The sequence below is a fragment of the Artibeus jamaicensis genome, unplaced genomic scaffold (assembly GCF_021234435.1).
Source record: "Artibeus jamaicensis isolate MK-2021 breed Jamaican fruit bat unplaced genomic scaffold, CSHL_Jam_final scaffold_612, whole genome shotgun sequence".
NCBI lineage: Eukaryota > Metazoa > Chordata > Mammalia > Chiroptera > Phyllostomidae > Artibeus > Artibeus jamaicensis.
In genome coordinates, this window is record NW_026522049.1 from 678,918 (window position 1) to 705,253 (window position 26,336).

General features: G+C 42.4%; 1 protein-coding gene across 1 annotated transcript in view; it reads right to left on the reverse strand.

Moving 5' to 3' along the window:
• The window catches only part of ETFA (electron transfer flavoprotein subunit alpha), a 54,451-nt gene that overhangs the window by 572 nt on the left and 27,543 nt on the right, over window positions 1–26,336 (reverse strand). The window contains exons 10-11 of the mRNA XM_037155914.2: window positions 9,679–9,744; window positions 6,614–6,694 (exon numbers count right to left, since the gene is read on the reverse strand). Coding sequence (XP_037011809.1) covers window positions 6,614–6,694; window positions 9,679–9,744 — 147 coding nt within the window. The remainder of the gene's footprint in view (window positions 1–6,613; window positions 6,695–9,678; window positions 9,745–26,336) is intronic.

The following is a 26,336-nucleotide window of genomic DNA, read 5'->3' on the forward strand; positions in this document are numbered from 1 at the left end:
CTCGGCGGTGCGAGAGGCCCTCTGAGCTCCCTGGCCATCCTCTTTCCCTCCCGCACTCCTGCTCCTGTCTCGCCTTCAGAGACCACACCAAGTCTTTTGCTCAATCACAACTTCTGTCAGCCTCTGCAACCTTTTCTCCTGGTTCACTCACCCACCATTCATCTCGCAAACGTTCTTGCTTCCGCAGCATATGTTACTACCTTCTGGCACATAAAAATGAGCTGCACGCTGAATGTTCAAGATTGTCACCCCATTAAAATCAAGGCCTTCTGCTGACACAGTGGCTGGCCAGCAGACACAGTGAGGAAGCACCATGAGGGGAAACTGATCGTGTTGGTGCCCATGTTAAAAAGGATAATTTACTAACCCTGAGTCTCAGCAGGTCAGTGGCTGCAGTGGAGCTTTGATTGTGGAGCTGCCTTGTAACAGCCTGGGCAACAGAGGGGAGTTGCGTGTGGGGGCTGGAGGGGGACGTCACACAGCCCACGGGAGCACTAGCTGAGCCACTCATGTCACGTATCAGTTACACAGGCTTCTAAGATGCTGGAGACCATCCTAGTGCACCGAGATCCCAGCTGAACCCCCCTGATGAGGACGGCCTCTCAATTATTTAAGAGAGCTACATTTCCATTAGATGGAAGTGATGTGTTCGTACAAAATTTATTAGGGTGATTGTTGACATGTTGTTTCTCCCTAATGTCACTCTGTCTGCAGCCTACCGAAGGCCCGCACTTACCACGGAGCCAGCAGGCATTAGCTCGGGGCAGCGCCCGGTGCTGGCACCACCTCCCACTCTCCTCGGCGCACAGGCCGTGGGCTCATGCCAATCACACATGATGTGCTCAACAAGGCTAAGGTGGGACCTACATGTTTCATGAAAAACAGATTAGAGCCCAACCTCTTTTAAAGGAAATGCGAATTAGGTTTAGTCCAGTTTTTAAAAACCTTACAGAATGTCCCCCTGCCACAGTCCCCAAAAGGGATGAGGGGTCTTTCTCTCTCTTCATCATCTGTAGCCTTTTTATTAGATCAACCTCAGACTTCCCAGGTACAGCCCGTGATGTCTCAGTTGGGGAAAAGAAAATGCCACCTCGGGTTCATGGGGTGTCAGGTGGCCTGAGCACACACTGCAAGATCTGGATTCTTGTTTTATTCTATTTTAGACACTGCAGAGCAGACCCCCACTCAGCAAGACCAAGTGAGAATGAATTTACATTTAAAATAGGAGAGGTCCAGGACTGATTCCTGCCCATGAGGAGTGACCCCTCACTGGGGAAACAGCCACCCAGTCAGAAACGTGCTCATCCTACACTTTATGTAAGAGGATGAAAAGAAAGACACTAAATACTCCAAATTCAGGAGTTTTGTGGGAAGAGAGATTAGTGTGGACTAGGAAAAATCAGAACATTAACAAGGATCCTGAAGGGGAGAGTGTGTGTGTGTGTGTGTATATATGTATGTATATATAGTATACACACACACACACACACACACATACATACATACAGAGAGAGAGAGAAACACTGCAGGCTCCAGTCACAGTGGGGGGATCTAAGTGACTCAGTAGGAGTCTGTGCTGGGGAGGATGACAGCTGAGGCAGGCGGTACACTACGTCCAATCAGTGGGAACAGAACAGTGTCTTCAACAGAGACGGGGCTGGGATACCCGAGTATCTGTGTGCCAAAGAATAATGCTGGACCCTCACCTCACACCATATACAAAAATTAATTCAAAATGACCTAACTATAAAAGCAAAAACCATCAAAGTCTTAGAAGAAACCATGGGAGTAAATCTTTAGGTCCTTGGAATTTGGCAATGGATTCTTAAATATGACACCAAAAACAAACAAGAGAAAAAACATAAACTGAACTTCATCAAAATTTTAAACTGTTGTGCACCAAAGGACATGATCAAGAAAGTGAGATAACCTACAAAATGGGAGAAAATATTTGAAAATCACATACAGTGGTACCTCAGTACTCATCACTAATTGGTTCTGGAACTTGTGACAAGCACCGAAACCGAGGAGTGCCTGTTTGTGAGCTACCATGAGGCTGACGCGCCGATCTCTGTTTTATTCTGAGACAGTGGCACTGGGTGGTGAGCAAGCACTGAGTGCTAAAACATCTTTTCCTTGTCAAAATGCGATGAGTACAGGGTTTGACAATTTCTGAAACCAAGTACCGAGGTATTACTGTATGTGATAAGGGTTTAATATCCAGAATATATGAACTCCTACAATTTAACAAGACAAACAATTCACCTTAAAAATGGGTAAAAATAAAAATGGGCAAAGAACCAAATAAACATTTCTTCAAAGACTATACACTAATGGCAATAAGCGCATAGCCATGGCCAGTAGCTCATATGGTTAGAGCATCGTCCTAATATGTCAAGGTTGAGGGTTTGAACCCTGGATAAGGCATGTATAAGAATCAACCAATGAATGCATCAATAAGCAGAACAATAAAATTGATGTCTCTCTCTCTCTCTCAAAAAAGGCAACAAGAATAAATACATGAAAAGATGCTCAACACAACTGGCCATCAGGAAAATGCAAATCACAACCACATTGAAATACCACTTCACACCCACGGGGATGGCTATAACAAAAAGAGACGGACAATAACAAGTGTTAGCGAGTATATGGAAAATTAGGGCCCCCATACATTTCTGGTGGGAATGTAAAATAGGGCAGCCACTTTGGAAAACAGTCTAGCAGTTCTTCAAAAGATTAAACAGAGTTATCAAGTAACCCAGCAATTCCACACCTAGATATATACACAAACAAGATGAACACATGTCTTCACAAAACCTTACACACAAATACGCATACTAGCATTATTCATAGCCATTCTGGTTGTATTCCAAGAAGTGGAAACAAGAAGAATGGGTAAACAAAATGTGGCATATCCAGAAACTGGATATTTATTATTCGGTAATCAGAGAGCTGATACCCGCTACAAACACGGAGGAACCTTGAACACACTGTGCTAAGACACTGTGCTAAGAAGCCAGACAAAAAGAAAAACCCATATATCACGAGTCTATTTATGTGAAATGTCCAAGATGGGCAAATCTATAGAGATACAAAGTAGATTAGTTGGTGCCAGGGGCTGGGCAGAGTATGGAATAGGGAGTGACTGGTAAACACAGGGGGTGTCTTCTCTTTGTGGTGAAAATGCACTGGAATTAGGCAGTGGTAATGGTTTCACAACTGCGTGAGTAAAAAAACACTGCATATTTCATAAATGTTTCTGTTCAGAAATCAGATGACAGTCTAATGGGACCTTCCTTGTACATAACTAACTGCTTTTCTCTTGCAGCATTTGAGATTCTCACCTTCTCTTTACAATCTGACATTTGAATTATGATGTGCCTTGGTGTGGGCCTGTTTGGGTCTGTCTTGCTTGGGACTCTGCACTTCCTGGACTTGTGTGTCTTTTTCCTTCATCAGATTTGGCAAGTTTTCAGTCATTATTTCTTCAAATATGTTCTTGATCCCTTGCTCACTTTCTTCTGGCATTCCCACAGTATAGATGTTGTTACACTTCACGTTGTTCCAAAGGTTTCTTAAGCTCCCCTCATGTTTTCTAGGTTCTTTTTTTTTTTCTTTTTGCTGCTCTGCTGGGTGTCTTTTTCCTACCATTTCTTCCACATCACTGATTCGTACCTCTGCTTCATCTTACCTACTATTTATTCCTTCCAGCGTGTTATTTATTTCAGATATTGCATTCTTTATTTCTGACTGATCTTTTTTATAGGTTCTTTTAGAAAATTCTATTTTATTGATTATGCTATTACAGTTGTCCCTTTTTTTCCCTTTTATTCCCCTCCACCCTCCCTGTACCTGCCCCCCACTCCCACCAGTTCATGTCCACGGGTCATACATGTAAGTTCTTTGGCTTCTCCATCTCCTATACTAACTATTCTTAACCTCCCCCTGTCTATTTTCTACCTACCATTTATGTTTCTTATTCCCTGTATCTTTTCCCTCATTCTCCCCACCCACTCACTGATAACCCTCCATGTGATCTCCATTTCTGTGATTGTTCTTGTTCTAGTTGTTTGCTTAGTTTGTTTTTGTTTTCTTTTAGGTTCAGTTGTTGATAGTTGTGAGTTTGTGGTCATTGTACTGTTCATAGTTTCAATCTTCTTTTTCCTAACAAGTCCCTTTAACATTTCATATAATAAGGGCTTGGTAATGATGAACTCCTTTAAACTTGACCTTACCTGGGAAGCACTTTATCTGCCTTTTCATTCTGAATGATAGCTTTGCTGGATAGAGCCGTCTTGGATGTAAGTCCTTGTCTTTCATGACTTAGAATACCTTTTTCCAGCCCCTTCTTGCCTGTAGATTTGAGAAATCAGCTGATAGTCTTATGGGAACTCCTTCGTAGATAACTCTCATTTTCTCTTGATACTTTTAAGATTCTTATCTTTAACCTTGGGTAATGATGTGCCTTGGTGTGTGCTTCATTGGGTTCAACTTCTTTGGTACTCTGAGCTTCCTGGAATTCCTAGAAGTCTATTTCTTTTGCCAGATTGGGGAAGTAAGTTTTCAATTTCTTGCTCTTCCTCTTCTCCTCCCAGCACCTTATGGTTCAGATGTTGGAAGTTGTCCCAGAGGTTCCTAAGCCTCTCATTTTTTTGAATTCTCATTTCTTCATTCTGCTCCAAATCATTGATTTGGGTCCTGGTTTCTTTCACTTCACTGTTGCTTCCCTGTATATTTTTCTTTACTTCACTTTTCCCTGTATTTTGTGATCAGACTCGACCATTTCTGTGAGCATCCCTACCACCAGTGTTTTGAACTCTGCATCTAATAAGCTGGCTATCCTTTATTGCCTAATTCTTTTTCTGGGGTTCTGCCTGTTCTTTCATTTGGGCCATATTTCTTCATCTCCTCATTTGGCAGCCTTCCTGTGCCTGTGTACTAGGCAGAGACTCTTTGATTTCCTATCTCAGCACACCTGTTAAGTTCTATGGGAGGGAGCCTTGGGTATTCACCAAAGTGGGGCAACCTGCTTCGTTGCTTTGTGGCTCCATGTGTGGGGTAGGGGTTGAAGAGGGGTCAGTGCCACTGCTGGCTGACTTCTGGGGGATGGGCTGGCATTCACCCCTTTTCCGGTCACTTCACCCACTTCCTGTATGCGACTGGCACTCCTCCAGTTGCCGCTCTGGTTGTGGTTCCCAGAGTGGGAGGGTTTGCATGCTTTCTGAGCTCTCGTGAGAAACCAGCAGCTCCTTCCATCTCTCCAACCCCCACTGGGTTTACAGCCAGAAGTTATGAGGCTTTATTTTCCTGGCGCTGGAACCCTGGGCTGTGCAGTCTGGCCTGGGGCTGGGATCACTCACTCGCAACGTGTCCCGTTGATTTCAATATACCACACGTGAATGTGGCTGTCCACTCCACCAGCCATGGCTGCCACACTGCATGCATCCTCTCTGCCTGGAATCCCCGTCTCCACCCCTCTTACCTGTGTGGATGAATATAGGTTCTTTCAATCATTGGTTGTCAGATGTCTATACAGTTCTGGGCATTTCTGGTTGCTTTTTGTTTTTAAGTTACTTGTGGTCCTTCTTATGGTTGCACCAAAGTGTGTCTACCTACACCTCCATCTTGTCCAGCATTTTCTATGTCTAAATTCTGTATCTGACAAATTGTTTGCCTCTATTTCATTTAGTTCTTCTCTGAAAGATTCATTTGTTCTTTCATTTGGGGCCCGTTTGTCTTCCATTTTGGCTGCTTCTTTGTGCTTGTTTTTTATACATTAGGTAGACCTGCCAAGCCTCTGATGCAGAGCTAAGTCAGACACTGCCTGTGATGGGCCCTGGGAAACCTGTTTGGAGCTATCAGCAACCTAGAGCTTGTGGCTCTGTCTGCTGGGCCTGGGTACATGCAGAAAGCACCAGGCCGAGCACCAAGGCCAGCTTTTTCCAGGACTGTGTCCTGGGGAAGGTCACCTAAAGTCTAAGAACACACAAACTGTGACCTTTCAATGTGGCCAAATGAGTACTGGGTGCTCATCAATACCAATGAAGTAATTTCTTTTACAGAGCAGGGCAAACAAAGAGAGCAGCAGAGGAGGAAAAACATTACGAAAAGTGGAATATGAGAGTAGTGGGAAGTAAGTGTTCTCCCCTACAGCTGTCACGTCAGGAAGGCTTTAATTCACCAGCATGACCAGCACAGCGTATCTGCTGGGTCAGACAGGCTGGACCTGAGTGCCCATTCCTCCCCTGAAAAGCTAAAGCATCACTGGCAAATCTCCAAGAGAGGGGATTTGATGTAAATTTCTTTACAGTATCTGTCAAATATGATTCTAGGTTAGGGTTAGTTGAATCACTTCACACTGTATACTAACTCAGTACATGATGTGCCAAGAGCTTTATGGATATTTTAAAGATGACACAGACTCCTTAAATGGAAAGTTATAATGCTCTATATAAACATCATGTATTTATTGGGACAATTTCACTTCAAGTAGTTCAAAATTGTGTACATATATGAATTAATACATACATAGACAGACAGACACAGTATCTCCCTGAAACAGCTTCTTCCCTGACCGAGAGGTTCTCAGATGACAAGCTAGATAACAGCTTACCTTGAATAAATCTGCAACTATTCCATAATCTGCCACTTGAAAAATTGGAGCTTCTGGATCTTTGTTAATTGCCACAATTGTCTGTGAAATAAAAACAAAGAGTTTGCCCAGGAAGATATACCACATAAACTGACAGTTCTACTTTAACTGTCCTACTAACAAATGTATAGTCTCCAAAAATGTCTACCAAATTAGATTCACTTGATTCATTTTGTGCTAATACTATAAATTTAGAACTTTCTGTGTTGGAACATAAATTAAATGATCTCCCACTCCCACCATGGGCCCGTCACAGTCATAAAAATGTTTTAAATCATTGCTTTTATAAAGCTGTTTTTGACTGACAAACAAATGTTTAACTTTAAATTACGTAACAACTCAGAAAAGAGGACTGTGGGAGTCATCGGGAACCTGGCTCCTCCTGCACAACAGCGGCCTCGGCACAACCCATCTCAGGTGCCCATCCGGGAACCCTGGAGCCTACTGAAGGCCTGCACCTTGCAGGGGGAGGCCTGCAGCTCGCAGGGCAGCAACCGGTCCTGCTCCCGCTCCCTGGCCTGGCAGCAGACCACTGTGCACACAGTGTGCAGGCACCAAAGCTGGCAAAGACAGGCCTGTCCTCCAGATACAGGGGATCTGTGCTTTGATCACTGACCGCTGCCTCAGATCACAGAAGCACAGAGAGGAGGATGGCCAGTGCTGCCGCCCCTCCCCACTGGTGCAAGGCCCCTCACCCTCTGGCTAAAGTTATCTGCAGACAGTTAAAGGGCTATTGTGCTTTTTCTGGCCCCTTCATTTTCAGTTGTCTCCTTTTCTCCCCACCAAACTCAGAAGTTCAAAAACAAGAGCAGATGTGAGGAAATTACAAAGTAACCACACAGATGTGTTCCTCACAGATGGCTTCTGACATCATCACAATTAAAGTAAAATTAGAGTTTAAATTTTATAGATATAGTAATTCAAATCTTGAGAACCAAAAATAAGTTTCTACCTGCCCATTACTCTGTCTCATGAAAACGGCTAGAACACATTTTAAAAGTATTTTGATACAGCCTGACTTAAAATATAGGTCACGCAACATATGTAATTCCACTACAGGTCCCCCGACAAGCCCCTCACAGTGATGGGCATAATCTTCCAGAACACCCGAGACTAGAGCACAGGCCAGGCCAGGGAAGCCCCCACCAGAGGAAGACGCCGCACACACCGGGAGATGTGCGGTCAGAGACGATAAACAGTGGTTTCCAACTGAGCCTCCAATCCCAAGCCACAAGGACACACATTTTAAGTCACGGGCATTTGCATGGAGGTATTTCTCTTCTGGGCATAATGTAGCTCGTTTCACAGCTACTAGCAGAAATTTCTTTAATTAATGATGGGTAATGATTTTCCTGGAAAATATGACAGTTTGATCACCTGAAAGCTTTTTCATCCTACTGTGTGAAAGTTACTTTTAAAGAAACAGCACATAACTGTGGGCAAGGAACCACTGAAGTATGTAAGAAAAAAAGCTTTGGTTACAGTTTTTCAGATTACTAAAAGAATATTCCCAAATTATCAATTGTAAATAACTACGATAGAATCTTGCTTGCCACCCCTAGAGCTCTCATTTGTCCTCACAAATTCATCCTCTTCCTCCTTACAGAGCTTTTAAAGCTCAGACCGTATCCAACCATGTCAGTGTGCACACAGCTCACGGGTATCACAGAGGCTCATTCGATGATCACATCTTATATCCTTCCAACTGCACTACAGTGCTAATTAAAATGGGAGCCATCAGATTTATGATGCAACTATCTGATTTAAACCAGTCACTCCAAAGCCCTGCACTAGAGTCTCTCCCACTGCAGACGCGACGATGGGCCCGTCTTCTCAAGCATCACAGCGTGTGGCGCAAGCGCGTGCTGACTACACATCTGATGGCTGTGGAGGCAGCTACACTCTTGGCCTAAGGTTATTCTTAGGGATCGTTCCCCAGCACCGTCTCCTTGCCCAGTTCCTCCCTTTTCGCTCTGAGGTGTCCTGTCTATCTAGTCCACCTCTCCCCCCAGTCCAGCGCTGTTGGCATGGAATGAGAATTTTCACCAGGGTCATCTTGGTGGGCAGAATATTTCATTTTTGAGAAGCAGAATTCTGGCTATGTCTCAATTGGCCCAGCTAAAAATATTTTTAAGGTTGCTGGTGTTGGAGGGTTTTTCCCTTAACGCAGCAATAACATTTTCCTCACTGGCACCGCATTTTCAGAACTCGGTGAGGAAACCTGCCACCCAAATGTCAAATCTGACTGATTTTGAGGCAATTCATTTAGAGGTTACCAGGAGGTAGAGCATGCATTTTTTTCAAGGTAGAAATTAAACCTGTTAAAAGTTTTATTACCTTCTATATCCAACTTCCATCTTATCAGATAAATGCAGGAGTGTCAAGACCATCTCTGATTTCATGAAAGACTAAGTTCATAATTCAAACTGTTCATTATTATGCATGAATTAATGTGTCATATCCTGAAATTTATGTTCACAGAGTCATTACATAGGACTTCCAGATACAGTTCAAGTAGCAAGTTAAAGTCAACCTGTTTCCTCTGTGCACTGCATATTTTAAAATTACTGAGGTATTACAACACTCCAACCCAAAATGTGTCAATCATGTTTTAGTAAAACCCAAAAGAGGGGCCTTTGTGACAGAGGAGACTCTTAGGGAACCAGGGTGAAGCAGACACAGAATGAGGGATGAGAACATCACACACTCGTCAGTCAGATGAGTTTTCACCCCACGGTTTTCCAACCACAGATGGTCAGAATGAAGAGAGACCTCGGTACCTGCCCTGGGCAGACCAAGAAGGGCCGTGCAAACAGGCCTCGCCCTGCAGGATCAGCACTGGAGCTGGGAGCCGGGGGCAGGCCTCTCCCACCAGGGCTACGGCTGCAGACCGCGAACCGGACACAAGCTTTCAGTTCCTAGATCTCAGTGAGTGGGTCAACCTCACACACTAGGAAACATGCAGTGAAACCCAAAACTGTACACAAGAGTTTCTCCTCTTAGCATCACTAATGTTGTGTAGTTACCTTGCTGTCTTTCATCCCAGCTAAATGTTGGATGGCTCCAGATATTCCCACAGCAATGTAAAGTTCCTGAAACAAGAGACCATGTCATTAATACGTATTTGTTATATAATACCTTCCCAAGTATTTGCTATTAGCAATTCAAGTCTTCGGCAAAAGACATAAAAATAAAATAGATGCAGTAAGGATTACTTAAATCACGCTCTCTTTCCCTCACCTCCCCAAGCCACAGCCACCTTTTCCCTCTGAATTCCTGCAGCAGTGGTGGAACAGTGCACGTGGACAGTGAGAGTTACTGAGCCTTCAGTATGCGTCAACCACTGTGCTGAGCATTTCGCACCCACTGTTTCACTTAATCTCACAATTTCCTCTGAGGGAGCACTTTTTGTCTGTGCTACTTGTCATTCTCTACCTATTTATTCACAGTATACACACACTGTGGAGTAACATTTAAACACACAGATGCACACACATATTAAAATTATTTTGACTTAGTTGTTTGCCTTCTCATATTTGCACGTACATGTACACAAAGTCCCCTAGGAAAGAACAAACTTCTTGAAGGCACAGGTTCAGCCCCTGCATTTCCAACACCCAATAAAAGGGCTCCCACGCTACAGTTTCTAAGTAAATGCTGATGCACCCCTTTGATTCCCCTGCCCCCAATTATTACAAAAGAAATGAAAACTGAATGCTGTTCTCCGTCTGCTTCTCTAAAAATTTTTAAAGATTTTATTTATTTTCAGAGAGGGTAAAAGGGAGGGAGGAAGAGAGGAAGAGAGACATCAATGTGTGAGAGAAACACTGACTGGCTGCTTCTCACTCACCTCTAAATGAGGACCTGGCCACAACCCAGGCGTGTGCCCTAACGGGGAACTGAACTGGAGACATTTCGGTTCCCAGGCCGGTGCTCGCTCCACTGAGCCACACCCAGCCAGGACATGCTTATCTAAGAATTTTACAGTACCCACATTTGAAAATTAAAATTCACTATCATCACTGGGTACTAGAAATATAAGGGAGAACATTTTGCAAACTATGGAACTGTGTAACCATTATGCTGTACACCTGAAAATAATACAGACTAATACTGAATATAAACTGTAATTGAAAAACAATTTTAAAAAAACTCACTATCATGGAGAACAAATTTAATAAATGCTGATAGTATTATGACTATCTAACCACTACACTGTATGCCTGAAACTAATACAAAATAATACTGAATGTAAACTGTAACTGAAAAATAAAATTTAAGTTAAAAAAGATAGATCAAAAGAATAATTAAAGATCTAATATCAAAAAAATAAGAGCTTAGCTGTTCCATTCTGTCTACCAGACGCATACACTGAACCTACTGCATCCTGGCTTGGGCAGGAGGTGCACCTACCATGTAACCAAACCATCACAACAACAACAAAGTTTCTCTCCAATACGAAGAGCACGGAAGGCGCTGAAGGTGGCTCCGTCACGCTCAGTCTTACCCTGCAGCAGACCCTCAAAGTCAGTGACAGTGCCAGGTGGCCCACCCCATTTTCTGCACTGCTCATAATCTAACCACCGCTCGGTCCAGAATCAAAGAGCATTTCCACTGAGATCAGTCACTGCCACCTAATGCTATGATTTTCATCACACACAAGTGTGTGGGGCTGTATGTGAGTCCTTCCCCTCTCGGTTCCCCCAGCTATAAGCTGGGGCACAGCCCCAGCACCAGAGCTTTGTCCAAAGGCTCCCGGGACACTGTAAAGTGCAGCCAGGGCTGGGAACCACGAGAACAGGCACCCAGAGCCTCAGACCTGTAACTCTATCCTGCACTTGATGGGCTACCCCTGGGCCTTATCTCTAAATGCACAGAGGGCCCAACTGCTTCCAGAGCAGCAGGATACCACTGCGTGCCCTGGAAAAGGAAACAACCTAGTCACCAGTGTGTTTATCATCTAGAAACTAGCTGCGCTTGTTTGCTCTTTCAACTTGCTCCATGGTGACCATAGAAAGCCTGAAGGAAAGCAGGGGCCGTCTGGCCTTAGGGTTGGGAGGTGCCTGCGGTGTGGTGCGGTGAGGAGAGCAGTTCCTGCTCCGAGTACTTCTCAAACTCACGGCCAAGCGATGCAACCAGGAGCTGTCATTACACGGCGATATCAGACGTGCACATTCAAGTGAGTGACAAAGGGGCTTATTTTCTTCGAAAAAGTACCACTATTTTGTACTGAAGATTTGCAGGTAACTTCAACACATCAGTTTAATACCATTTCAGTTTGTTCTGAGTAACATTTCTTTCATAAAAGGACATTCCTTAAACCGTTAATCAAAATATACTTATGAAACCTCATATTCAGGATAACAGGCCAACAAGTTTTTGTGTAGAGATTTTTAACATGAGAAACCGTCTCACTAACCACTCTTTTAAGTGTACTCTCAAAGTCAGCATTGGAAAGATCACCGTTCTGTAACGATTGTGACGATTGTGTCATAGGGACACAATCATCCGCATTAAAATTCAACAAGTCTTAAAAGCCTCTCCATCTGCATCATAAAATGCTAATAAAATTGTTGACTCATTCTGGCAGTAAACATCTACATAAATATAATATAAATGAAATTCACTTTAAGCCCCCTGAGAAGTGAATACTGTTCATTGACTTACAACCATAAATGTCACTGAGGAAAGAACAGATTCTGGGCCCAAACAAGCCAAGGCTGGGGCCAGTCCTGCCTTTCTGCTTTCTGACCACCAGCACAAACAGTGCCGACAGGTGCACGTGACCAACAGGACCTGACTCACGCCTTGCAAACACGCATTTCTGAGTAAACAGAAAAGCATTAAAAAAGTAACCAAGCACGAGTCCTGGGCTGTGGCTGCTTTCTGAGATCTGAGAGCTCTGACAGGAAGGGAGGCTTTCTTCGTTTTTAAAGAACATGTACAGGCAATTAGACTAATATTGAAGGAGGCTTCCTCATGGCTCAGAGAGCACTTTGGTATTTCAATAATAATGAATATGTACAAAACCCACCAGATGCTAATTTATGGAGCACTCTAGACAATGATAAACAATACAATAAGGCAATCCCTGCCCCGAGGTACTTTCCTTCTAACTCAGATAGTGTGTAAGATGATCTAGAAAGAATATGAGTGGCGTGTTGGAGGGGAGAACCAAAATTAGGGTTCAGAAAGTGGTGGGATTAAAGAAGGAACAGGCACAAAGAGGAGGAGGGGCCGTCCTGGTGAGACAGAACCCGGCAGCCTTAGCGAAGTGTGGGCTGGTCATTCTGCAATTCAAGAATGGGGACTGGGGGGAAGAAGCCAAGCCCCGGGGCAGCAAGAGGACACAAGGTTATTCTGAAATAAAAAGAAGAGATAGCACTTCCTTACAAACCAGGACCAGCAGAAAAAGGCACACATCCCTCTTCCTTTGTCAAAACTTGAAAAAGACCGTGGCCAGACTCACTCACAGGTCAAAGTGCAGAGGTATAAATACTAGACAACAGCTGAGACGGAGCTGCCACGTTCAGTGGGGCTTCACAGAGGAACTTGTGACTGTGGTTAAGAACCCAGGCTCTGGAATCTCTCTGCCTCGGTTTAAACCCCAGCCCAGCCACCTTACAGACAAGCAACCGTGGGTCAGTTCTTTAACCTACGGGATTCCACGTGCTCATCTGAAAAACCGGGATTGTAAGAATCCCCACTTCATAGGTTAGAATCTTCCATCCTTAGCTTAGAATCCAGTTTCCCCAGACACCGCTGTGCCACTCAAGTTGAAGTCTGCTCCAATACTGCTCCTCCCAGCCCACTGGGTGGTCTGGAGCTGCCCCGTGGAGCGGAGCAGGGTACACACCGAACAACTCTGGAGGGCAGCCTCATTTATCATCAGTCACTGTAGAGCTGCATTTTTATTACAATAATTTCTCAACAGATGGCAGTAAAGTAACTTGAGAATGGGAAATTTTTTCCTAATTCACACAAAGCTGCACGGACTAGCAGGAGTGCAGGGCAGCCCGAGTCCCCTGAGGTGCGAGTTCTGTGATGGTCTAAGTCTGCTGTAACAGGAAGGAGCTGAGAAGGGGTGTCAACTCCATCACTGTGTCTCACAGGCACTACAAGGGCAACTGCTCATGCTCACCGTCTAACCACACAAGTTAACGTAAGATTATAAAAACCCGTTAAACAATACAGGAAACAACTGAGTGTGACAGAGCGTGGTCTCTTACTCAGCCCCTGCCACTGAGAAGCGCAAGGCCATGACAGGCTGGAACATTTAAGTCTTTCAGTTGCATTTACTCAGTATTCATAACTCCCCCTTGTAGAGTTACCTTTACAAGCTAACTTAATTCCTATCCTAATACCACACAGTCCAAGTGAATAAAGTGATTCATTCATTAATCTCTTACTGTGCCTAATTTTTAAACTTTACCATATGGATGTGCAGGGGAAAAAAAGAGCATTCGGGGTGGGGCAAAAGCAGGTTTACAGTTGTAAGTACACAAAAACAGTTTATTCCTCTATTATTATTTATTATTTTAACATTTTCTATACAAGTGTAAACCTTTTTGCCCCACCCTGTATATAGTTTGGTAATATCCATGGCTTCAGGCACCCACTGGGGATCTTGGAACATGACCGCTGCGGACAGAGGGGGGCTACTGTGTAACCGAAAATGTGGGATGCACCTGAAGTGACCCTTAGAAAATTAATGAGCTAAGATCTCAACTTAAGAAAGCAGAAAATGAGCGAGTATAAGAAGCCACATATTCAATCACTAATATAACTAAATCAGTAAGATCTGAGAGAGATGGCTTCAGACCCTGACTCTTAACACTTAGCATCTGCGTTCTTGGGAGAGTTACTTGACTCTCCCGAGATGGGATGTGAGTCACATGTTAAGTGGAGGCGCACTGTAGCCGCGAACAGGATGCTGTGATTATTAAATACCACCACGCATGTGAAGAGTTCAAAATATGTGCTATTAATGTTATTATCATTAGTTTGTGCTCACTAACTCTTTGAACTAACAGGTACAATAAGACAGCCATCGTGCAAATTCCAGTAGCCTGAAGTGGAACTGGGTAGTCTGAAGGAGGTTACTACACTATTACTACCACAGAGAAAGTTGTTATTAACTTGACACAGTTCTCTTGGATAATGTATTAGAAAAACTCTGTTGATAGCTGTTAGTTCCTTGATTGCATTTACTGAATTATAAAGTCAGAATTTCTGCCCAACTTCCTAGTCTGGCTGAATTTGGGGTGAATTTTTAAAATTTTTATATATTTTTAGAGAGAAGGGAAGTCAGGAAAGAAGAGAGGGAGAGAAACATCGATGTAAGAAACACAGATTGGTTGCCTCTCGAACGCACCCTGACCAGGGACTGAACCCCCACACCAGGCATGTTCCCTGACTGGGAAGTGAACCAGTGATCTTCTCCTTTGCAGGACAATGCCCAACCTACTGAGCCACATCAGTCAGGACTGGGGTGAATTTCTTTGCAAAATTTTAACAAAATCTTCGTACAGGGATACATATCTCAGATATAGCTATCAAGACCTATCAAATTGGGCATATAAAAATATAAGAGATTTAAATTACTTAAGTTCATGATATAAACTCACATGCTGACTTTTTTCTGGAATTGGAACAGTATTCTGCCTGCAGAAACTTCAGATCTGCTTTACTTTAAACAAAGTAGAAAGATTTAAACATTTAGTTTTTTGTTTATGTGAAACATGAAATTGAGTGGAATGGATAAATCTGGAGCTTTCAGAGAAGAAAAGCCAAGCCAATATTGCTTCATCTCTTTAAAAATCAGGTTTATAATTTCTTTTCTACCCAGAAATGCCCTTTCTAGACAGAGCTGGGGAAGAAATATGGAAACTACATTTCTTTGAAGGTAATTTAAAAAGACATCATGCAGACAGTTCTAACTCAAGTTCAGAGATGCAACAGCACGCTCCCCAAAACAATACCCTGTCACTATCCCAGCCCGGACGACGGCTTCACTAAACGGCAAGCCCTCTCCCAACCATCCATCCTGCAAAGACGACGGAGGCTCAACCTTCAACAGAAACTGTTCCAGCTAAAACACAACACACATGCACACACACACACACACGACAAATGCCAAGTTAGGAGTTACATGGAATTTATCACAGCAAATAAATGTCTTTTTCAGGAGTAGATTAACCTAACTATATTTTCTAATTACTGCAAGCCTCCCACACATTAATATTGCTATATTTCATCCTGCTGCTCATTTAAAAGGCCAAACTATTTCTAATGTTTGCCAAAATGTGTTTAAGTCTCCTTTCTTTTTGGAAGAGGCCACAAAATGCAAAGCAGAGCAACCTGCGGCTCTGTTCTCAGGCGGCGACATGGAGAAACTGTGTGCGCGTGAACGGAGGGGTTAACCCATGTCCCCTCCATCGGACAGTGCTCCCATTCAGGAGAGCTCAGGGCTCATCTGGATTCAGGTGGCACACTTGTCATCACAGTTACATGAGCTGTCTCAGCTCTGACAGTCATCATGCTGTGCTTTATACACACGGTATCAATTATGACAGTAACTCACAGGGTAGAAATTATTCCTATTCTGTAGACAAGCACAGGTTCAGGCAGGCTTGGTGAGTTGTCCAAGGTTATATACACCCAATGGCACCCAGTGCCATTTTTTAAAAATATATTTTATTAATTATGCCATTACAGTTGTTCTATTTCCCCCCTTCTTTCCCCTCCACCCTGCACACCCCTTCCCCACCATTCCCCCCTTTAGTTTATGTCCACGTGTCTCAAGTTCTTTAGGTTCTATATTTCCCCTACTATTCTTGCCCTTCCCCGTCTATTTTCTACTTACCATCTACGCTACTTATTTTCTGTACCTTCTCCCCCCTTCTCCTCCTCCCACTCCCCTGTTGCTAACCCTCCATGTGATCTTCATTTCTATGGTTTTGCTCCTGATCTAGCTGTCCTCTTAGTTTGTTTTTGTTTTAGGTGTGGTTCTTAGTAACTGTGAGTTTGCTGTTCTTTCACTGTTCATCTTTTTCTCTTCTTTTTCTTAGGTAAGTCCCTTTAACATTTCATATAATAAGGGCTTGGTGATGATGAACTCCTTGAATTTGATCTTATCTGAGAAGCACTTTATCTGCCCTTCCATTCTAAATGAAAGCTTTGCTGGGTAGAGCAATCTTGGATGTAGGTCTTTGGATTTCATGACTTGGAAATACTTCTTTCCAGCCCCTTCTTGCCTATAAGGTCTCTTTTGAGAAATCAGCTGACAGTCTGATGGGAAGTCCTTTGTAGGTGACTGTCCCCTTATCTCTTGCTGCTTCTAGGATTCTCTCCTTCATTTGAATCTTGGCTAATGTAATTATGATGTGCCTTGGTGTGTTCCTTCTTGGGTCCAACTTCTTTGGGACTCTCTGAGCTTCCTGGATTTCCTGGAAGTCTATTTCCTTTGCCAGATTGTGGAAGTTCTCCTTTATTATTTGTGCAAATAAGTTTTCCACTGGTGGCTGTTCCTCTTCCCCTTCTGGTACCCCTATAATTCGGTTGTTAGAACGTTTAAAGATGTCCTGAAGGTTCCTAAGCCTCTCCTCATTTTTTTGAATTCTTGTTTCTTCATCCTTTTCTGTTTAGTCATTTATTTTCCTCCTTCTGGTCCACTCCTTTGATTTGAGTCCCAGTTTCCTTTCTATTACTGTTGGTTTCCTGTATATTTCCCTTCATTTCAATTAGTTTAACTTCCACATGTTCCTCTAATTTGTGACTAAAATCAAACAGTTCTGTGAGCATCCTGATCACCAGTGTTTTGAACTGTGCATCTGAAAGTTTAGCTATTTCTTCATCGCTTAGATTTATCGGCTCTGGGGCTCTGAGTTGTTCTTGAGCCATGTTTTGATCTGTTCGTGCCTGTTACATATGAGGAGCGGAGCCTTAGTGGTTCACCAGGGCAGGGCCACCCAGGTCTCTGGTTTGTGATGCTGTATGTGGGGGCGGGGTCAGAGAGGGACAATGGCGGTTCTCTCTGCCAATTTCCACTGCTGAGGCCTGCATGGTCCGTCTCACCACTGCTAGCTCCTTCACCAGTTTATCTGTGCTCAAATGTGTGGCTGTGATCAGCCCTCAGTGGGTCCGCCCACTTCTCCATGCCTGGGATCTGCCCACGGCTGCCAACTTGCCTGGATAGCGGGCCCCTGTGCGACCCTGCTCTGCTGCTGGCTCTGCCCCTCTTACCGGTTTGGCTGAAGGGTTCGTTGTTGTCAGACTTCTGTGTAGTTCAATTTTCTGTGGTTTGGCTGCCAGAAGACAGGCTTCTTAACTGAAGTCTTGCTGGCGCTCAATCCACTGAGCTACACCAGCCAGGACTGATTTTAAATTCAGTACTTTTTCAACATTGTGACAGTACTGGTAATATGCTTTAACAGAAATCACTAGTCCATTAAGTCCAGTATACATATTTATCTAGAGAAATATTTCTAAAAGCAGTTGAGATGAGATAAACAGCTAACTTAAGTTTATATATGAAAAGTATTCCCAATTTTAGCTGCCACTGCCTTTTTGTCCTGGATCACTAGAAGGATCAGTTGGTATATTAGCTCTGGGTTCCCTGTGCTGAAGGAGGACACGAGTCATGCCCTGCCGATGTACTTCTCTCCTGACCACTGATGTCAGCTGCCGCCCCTCACACACCAGCTACAAGGCTCCCAAAGGAGACTGACTCAGAAGGGGCAGGACCTGGAAACTGTTGGCTGTTGTTGATGTTTGTTTTAACTCACGTACGTGTATTGAAAACCAGCTAACAGTGTCACATAAAAACTCTGACCTGCCTTTCAGTGAAGTCAGTATCTGGTTCCAAGTGACTAGTAGCGGGAAGGATGTAGAAGCAAAGGCAGGAAAGTCATTTTTGAGGGAAAAGCAGCAGTCCTCATTCAGCCTCTGGGGGTCCTCACAGGGATGGACATTCCCAGACTTGGTGCTCATTGGGCACAGAATGTGAAACTTGAATTCAGTCAAACATTTTTTGAAATCCTAAATTCATTCTTAGAAATGACTTTCTTCATATTCTTTCTGCTGGATCGCTTGTCCCCCCAGAAGCCACATAAATGTCTTTTTCACTGCAAGCCCAGTGATGAGATGCAGGGTCCATCCAGCACAAAGAATGCCCCGTTTATTACAAAATCATAAGCGTGTAATTGTGTAACAAAAATATCATAATCAAGCACACACATTCCTGATGTTTCGTCTAAAATTACTGTGGTAACTTCTGTGCCAAGAGCTCATGAAAGCTACAAAGCAACCACAGTTTGGAGGTTCCTCAAAGACCTAAACATAACGTGACCATTTGACCCAGCAACCCCACACCTAGGTGTGGGGCCTAAAGAGGTGAAAACGGACTTAAACAGATATTTGTGTGAGAGCATCCACAGCAGCATTACTGACAGTGGTTAAAGATGACAACCAAACAACTCAAGCGTCCACCAACAGACGAATTAGTAAACAAAGTGTTTATGGAATATTATTGGGACATTTTTCATCCATAAGAAGGAATGAAGTTCTCATTCCTTCTTGTATGCATGCTAACACACGGATGAAATAAAAAAACATGCTAAGTGAATTAAGACAGTTGCGAAAGGACAAATGTCGTATGACTCCTCCTTTACGAAAACCTAACACGAGCAAACTCACAGACACGCACAACAGGTCAGGGACGACCAGGGGCTTAGGCGGAGGGAGGGCTCCGGTGCACCACGGGGACGAGTGTCAGTTTGGGGTGACGACAAACGTGGGCCATGGGTACTGGTAGTGGCTACGGTTGCACAGCACTATGAGTGTTACTAATGCCACTAACCTGTACACTTAAATGGTTAAATGGCAAGTTTTGTTAGATTTCACAATAAAAAGTCATTAGAGTTACCAGCCTGTCAGAAACCTTCACACAACTCTTCATCTTCAAAAAACTGAATTCTAGAACTTTGTGGTTTTGACAGTTACCAAAAATAAATAGTTCATAGAATGTTCAACATCAACCATAACAGCCATAGGGAAACCAGACACTACAGTGTATCAAATCCACAGTTCACAGGACCTGTGTGAAATCTGTATGAACTGCAATAGTTTTCTGTAAATCTAAGACTGTTCTAAAAAAATTAATTAAAAAGAAAAAAAGCCAATCAGAGTTGTGAAGGTCAAGATTCCTTGAAGCACGTTCTAAAGCTGTAAGAATCTAAGCTAAGTAAAGTGTTCTTTAGTATAAGACGTTAGTACTGGTGCCTTAGGCCCTAGGTGAGCAGAGGGATGAACTGCATGTGCTAAGTGATCAGTGACCCACTGAACAAACACTTCGTCCCCGTTCAGCGTTTTATGTTCTCTGACGTGCATGTGTGTGCTCACGGCTGAAGCTACTCACAGGAAAGTAAAACCAGCTTTTACATGAAGAAAACTAAAATATAGTTAGAATAAGAATAAAAATTTAGAATAGTTTTATTCAAGTTACCACACAAATGATCTGCTCTTATTGATTTTCATGCCAGCTGTTATATTAAATTGACAAGACACATCTATTTCATACCAGTGGAATGCTTTTAAAGTTACTATATATGTAAAAAGAATTCAACAAGCTCTTCAAAACTTACTTACATTACCATTTTGTATATAAAATTAAAATTTGTATCAAAAACTTCGCTGTTATAGCCCTCTGGAAAAAATGTTTAGAGAAATCAGTCTAATAAAAATTAGCTAAGGAATGAATCAAAGATAAAATCAGAACTCAAAAAAGACACAATGAGAATTAATTTTTGGCAAATAAGTTTTTTCCTACTACAAAACCAATGTAAATATCCACACCACTGCCTCTAAGTGCCCCGACTCCCCTCTGCCTTCAGGAGCTTCGCTCTGAGGGCTCTGGCCACCCAGGCTGCGCGACTCCCTCTGAGAGGAGTGCGTGGGGCGCTCTGCAGACCGGACCGCAGGGCCATGCAGCATTTCTCCTAGTCCTCTGGGAACAGAACATCAATTGCTCTCAGCTAAATGCACTCACATATGAATATTTTAGTACAATTTAATGCTTCCATTCCAAACCCAAAGGAATAAAAGCGTCCATTTGTGAACCCAGTTCTCTGGCAGTTAAAAGCCAAGCTGGATAATGCAGCATGAAAGGGGTTGTCAATCTGTAGCTTTTTAGCAAGTCAGAAGCAGTCCATAAATTCAGCCCCAACTGTATACAAATAACTCCATAAAATTCGTTCCCACACAGACTTTGCAACATGAGTGGATTTTCAAAACAGGACCTCAGAATCAAAATTTCTTCTGTTGGTAAATTCTCCCAAAACTGCTTCTTCATCCAGTAACTATTCACTTACTATCAGAATTATTAATGGGCCACTAATCTGTCAGTAAAATACCAAAATGTAGACAAAGTAATCTACTACCACAAAGAAGATGACCTAAATGTAAACTTCATTTCCCTGGCAACAGGTAACAAATTTTGCAACAACTGCAATATGCTTCCATGTCTGGACAGTTAGGAAAGTGAAGTCACCAACGATGTGTACACACGATCTGGAAAAAAAGGTAAGCCAGGAACCACCACTAGCCAAGACTTAAAAAGCCATACTAATAAATTCTAGTCATAACCTAAATCTGTCACTGTATTAGGCCCAACAAATACTAACGTGCTAACAAAATCCAACGACACTATGAGACATCAGTTAAAGAAATAAGAATTCAACAGTATTTGTTCATGATTTCAAAGGGGAAAAAAGTCTCTTAGCAAACAAGGATTTTTAATAGTAACATGATAGCACTCTGAGCTGGGCACCTTTTAAGTGGCTTACATATATTAACTCATTAAATCTTTACAACTACCAAATGAAATAGAGACTATTATCACCATTTTATGGCTGAGAAAACTGTGATACAGAGAAGGTAAGTGATTAGTCCAAGATCACACAGCGAGCAGGTGGTAACACTAAGAGCTGGACTCCAGCAACCTGGCTACGAAGTCCGAACTGTTAATCCTTTGTAACCATTATACGCAGTCTATTGTAGGGAACTTCTTTAATCTGATAAAGAATATCTACCAAAACCGGACAGCAGGGTTCATACCCAGTGGTGTAACACCAGAGGGATTTCCTTGAAAATAAGGATGCTTATCACCACCATTTCTGTTTAACAATGTCCTGGGAGCCATAGCTGACACAATAAGAAAAGAAAATTACACAAAATTTCATTATTCCCAGAGACAGGACTGTGTATTTATAACACCCAAGAGAATCTACAGAAAAATAAGAGCAATCTACAAATATCAATTGCATTCCTATTTATCTATATGCCTTTATAAATAAATAATGAGACCATCTAAATAAATGGAGAAATAAAACCATGGTCAAAGATAGAAGACTAAATATTGCAAAGATGTCAACTCTCCCCAAATCTATACATCCAATGTTCCTCACTTGAAGAATTTTTGCTATCTGAATATTACAAATTGTATTTTTTAAACCCGGAAGTCATTATCAAATTAAAAGAAACAACAAACCTATAATGAATTTGCCTGAGTGCACATTTATGGTGCTTGTGAGTCACAGAGACTGTCCCATCCATCCACTCAGCAACTGTACCTCAGCTACTTTCCTGCCAGCATCGGATCTTACGTTCACACTGTGTAACCAAACATAGTAAGAACCCAAAAGCTAGCCATCTGAAATTTTTTAAACTTGCTTAATCTAAGGCTCTGGACAATGATTCACAGCATGTATTTCTGGAGTCCCAGGAAGCAAGAAGAGAAACTGTCTACCACCTCTTGGGATCTGAATATGAGCCCCCTTCACCAGGTCCCTTCCACACCCCCCGACTCAGCAGCAAGTGTCACCCCGCTTAGTAAGTAAAGTCTTTAGTAAGTTGAGTATCATTTTTGAATGGCATTGGTTATTAGCTAAGAATTACTTGCATTCCTCATGTATGGTTAGCATATTTTCTCACTGTTTACTCCCATTAAAGTACATGTTTAAAGCCCTGTGGACTATCTGATATTGTAAAGGAAACACAGATGAAAAAATGCTATCTGCGTTAAAATGGTTGAATCTTGCCACAATAAGACTAAAAAAAGAATAAAGAACTCATACAGTTAGACTTCCGCCAAGATGGAGGTTTAAGGTGGATGTGCCTGCCTCCTCACACAACCAAGTTTAGGGACAACTAAATATTAGCATCAGAAAACACAACCAGAACACGGAAAACTGAACTGTTCGGAAGTCCGCTAACAACAAATTCTTCGGCCCGACCGGTAAGGGGCGAAACCGGTGTCGGGTGAGGAGTTACAAAGGAGTCGACCCGGGCACGGAATCCAGACGCGCGAATCCAGTCGCACGGGTTCCAAACCCAGGATTGGACCTAGTGAGCTACCCAGCGGCCCACCGGGTGAGCAACTACGGAGGAGTCAGTGGGGAGGCAGTGGCAGCGAGTTGACTGAGGTTGCATGGTTGCACGCGGGTGAGGGTGCGGCGCCATTGCCATTTCCCCCGCTCTGACCACGCCCCCACATACAGCGTCACAACCCAGCGACCTGGGAATCCAAGGCGCCGCTCCTCCCACTTAAAGGGCCAGAACAGACCAAAAATGTCGCAGGAAGACCTCAAAGCCCCAGAGATAAATCTAAGTGACGAAGAAATAGCAAATCTCTCAGACGCACAGTTTAAAACACTGGTCATCAGCTTCCTCACAGATCTGGTGGACTATAGCCACAAATTAGAGAAACATATGAAGGCTAAATTAAGGGAAATGAATGGAATTCCACAGGAAAACCATAGAGATGAAAAAAAAACTGGGACTCAAATCAATGGAGTGAACCAGAAGGAAGAAAAAAATGATCAATCAGAAAGGAATGAAGATATAAGAATTCAGAAAAATGAGGAGAAGCTTAGGAACCTCCAGGACATCTATAAACGCTCCAATATCCGAATTATAGGGGTACCAGAAGGGGGAAAGACACAACCAACAATGGAAAAACTATTTGAACAAATAATAAAAGAAAATTTCCCCAATCTGGCAAAGGAAACAGACTTCCAAGAAATCCAAGAAGCCCAGAGAGTACCAAAAAAGTTGGACTCAAGAAGAAACACACCAAGGCATATCATAATTACATTAGCCAAAATTAAAATGAAGGAAAGAATCCTGGAAGCAGCAAGAGGTAAGGGGACAATCACCTACAAAGGAGTCCCCATCAGGCTGTCAGCAGATTTCTCAAAAGAGACCTTACAGGCAAGAAGGGGCTGGAAAGAAATATTCCAAGTCATGAAATCTAAAGACCTACAACCAAGATTGCTCTACCCAGCAAAACTTTCATTTAGAACGGAAGGACAGATAAGGTGCTTCTCAGATAAGACCAAATTCAAGGAGCTCATCATCACCAAGCCCTTATTATATGAAATGTTAAAGGGACTTATCTAAGAAAAAGAAGTTAAAGAAACATGAACAGTGAAAGGACAACAAACTCACAGTTATTAACAACCACACCTAAAACGAAAGCAAACTAAAAGGACAGCTAGATCAGGAGTGGAAACATAGAAATGAAGATCTCAAGGAGGGTTAGCAACAGGGGGAGTGGGAGGAGGAGACGGGGGGAGAAGGTACAGAAAACAAGTAGCATAGACAGTAGATAGAAAATAGATGGGGGGGGCAAGAATAGTATGGGAAATATAGAACCTAAAGGACTTGAGACGCATGGACATAAACTAAAGGGGGGGTAATGGTGGGGTTGGGGGGGCAGGGTGGAGGGGAATGAAGGGGGGAATAGAACAACTGTAACAGCATAATTAATTCAAAAAAAATAAATAAATTTATTTAAAAAAAAAAAAGAACTCATATAGTTAACGAAATGGCTATAGAGAGAACCTACCTCAACATAACAAAGGCCACATATGACAAGCCCACAGCTGACATCATACTCAACAATAAAAAGCTGAAAGCTTTTCCTCTGAGATCAAGAACAAGACAGGGATACACACTCTCACTGCTTCTACACAACAAAGTACGGAAGTCCTCGCCACAGCAGTTAGGATGAAAAGGTGGGGCAAGAGGCATACCAATTGGAGAGAAAGAAGCAAACGTGTCTGTTTGCAGTTGACACATTATTATACATAGAAAAGCTGAAAGACTCCCATAAAAAAAAGGTTAGATCTAATAAATGAACTCAGCAAAGTTGTAAGACACAAAATCAATATATAGAAATCTGCTGCATTTTTATACACTAGTAACTATCAGAAAAACAAATTAAGAAAACAATCCAACTTACAATTGCTTCAAAAATAATACCTAGGAATAAATTAAACCAAATAAGTAAAAACTGTAAAATGCTGACTAAACAAATTAAATATACAAATAAATGGGAAGATATTCTGTGCTCATGAATTGGAAGAATATAGTTTAAATATCCACACTGCAATAAGCAATCTACAGATTTGGTGCAGGCCCTATCAAAGTTCCAGTGTCATTTTTCACAGAAATAGAACAATCCTAAAATTTGTATGGAACCACAGAACACCCAAAAATAACCAAAACAATCTTAACAAAGAACAAAGTTGGAGGCATAATGCTCCCTAATTTCAAACAATATTACAAAATTATAGTAATCAAAACATTATAGCACTGGCATAAAAACTGAACCAAAAAAAACAATAAAAAAAGAGCGTCCAGAAATAAATCCATGCATTATGGTCAATAAATTTACAACAAAGGAAGCCACAATATACAACGGGGTAAAAGGCAGTCTCCTCAATCAATGGTGTTGGGAAAACTGGACCATCACATACAAAAGAATAAAGTTCAACCACTATCTGACACCGTATACAATAATTAACTCAAAATGGATTAGACTTGAACCTAAGACTTAAAACCATAAAACTTCTAGACGAACACACAGGTAGCAATCCTTGTGATGGGAGTCGCGGCAATGACTGGATTTGACACCAAAAGCAAAGGCAACAAAGGCAAAAGCAAACATGTGGGACTCCATCCAACTAAAAAGCTTCTGCACGGCAAAGGAAACAATCGACAAAATGGAAATGCGATCTGATGAATGGGAGAAGATATTTGCCAATCATGTAGGTGATAAGAGGCTAATATCCAAAATATATAAAGAACTCATACAACTTAATAGCAAAAAACAAATAACCCCATTAAAAATTGAACAGAGAATCTAAATAGACATTTTCCCAAAGACATACAGATGACAAACAGGTCCATGTGCAAATCAAAACCACAGAGAGTATTATTTTAATTTTTGAAAGCTTTTAATAAGTTTGAATTACTTTCAAATTAAAAGTTAATTTAAAAAAAATTAAAATTAAAGAGGAATGGTCCTGGCTCGTGTGGCTCAGTAGATTGAGTGCCAGCCTATGAACCAAAGAGTCACTGGTTCGATTCCCTGTCAGGCCACATGCCTGGGTTGCAGGCCAGGCCCCCAGTAGGGGGTATACAAGAGGCAACCACACATTTATGTCTCCCCCTCTTTCCCCCTCCCTTCCCTTTCTCTCAAAATAAATAAATAAAATCTTTTTTAAAAAATATAAGAGGAATGATGTCTTTGTTGTAACACTAAGCACGACTGGGTTGGAATTCTTATAGGGGGCATGAATCCATAAACATACCAAAAATTGTTCCATATATACATGTTCAA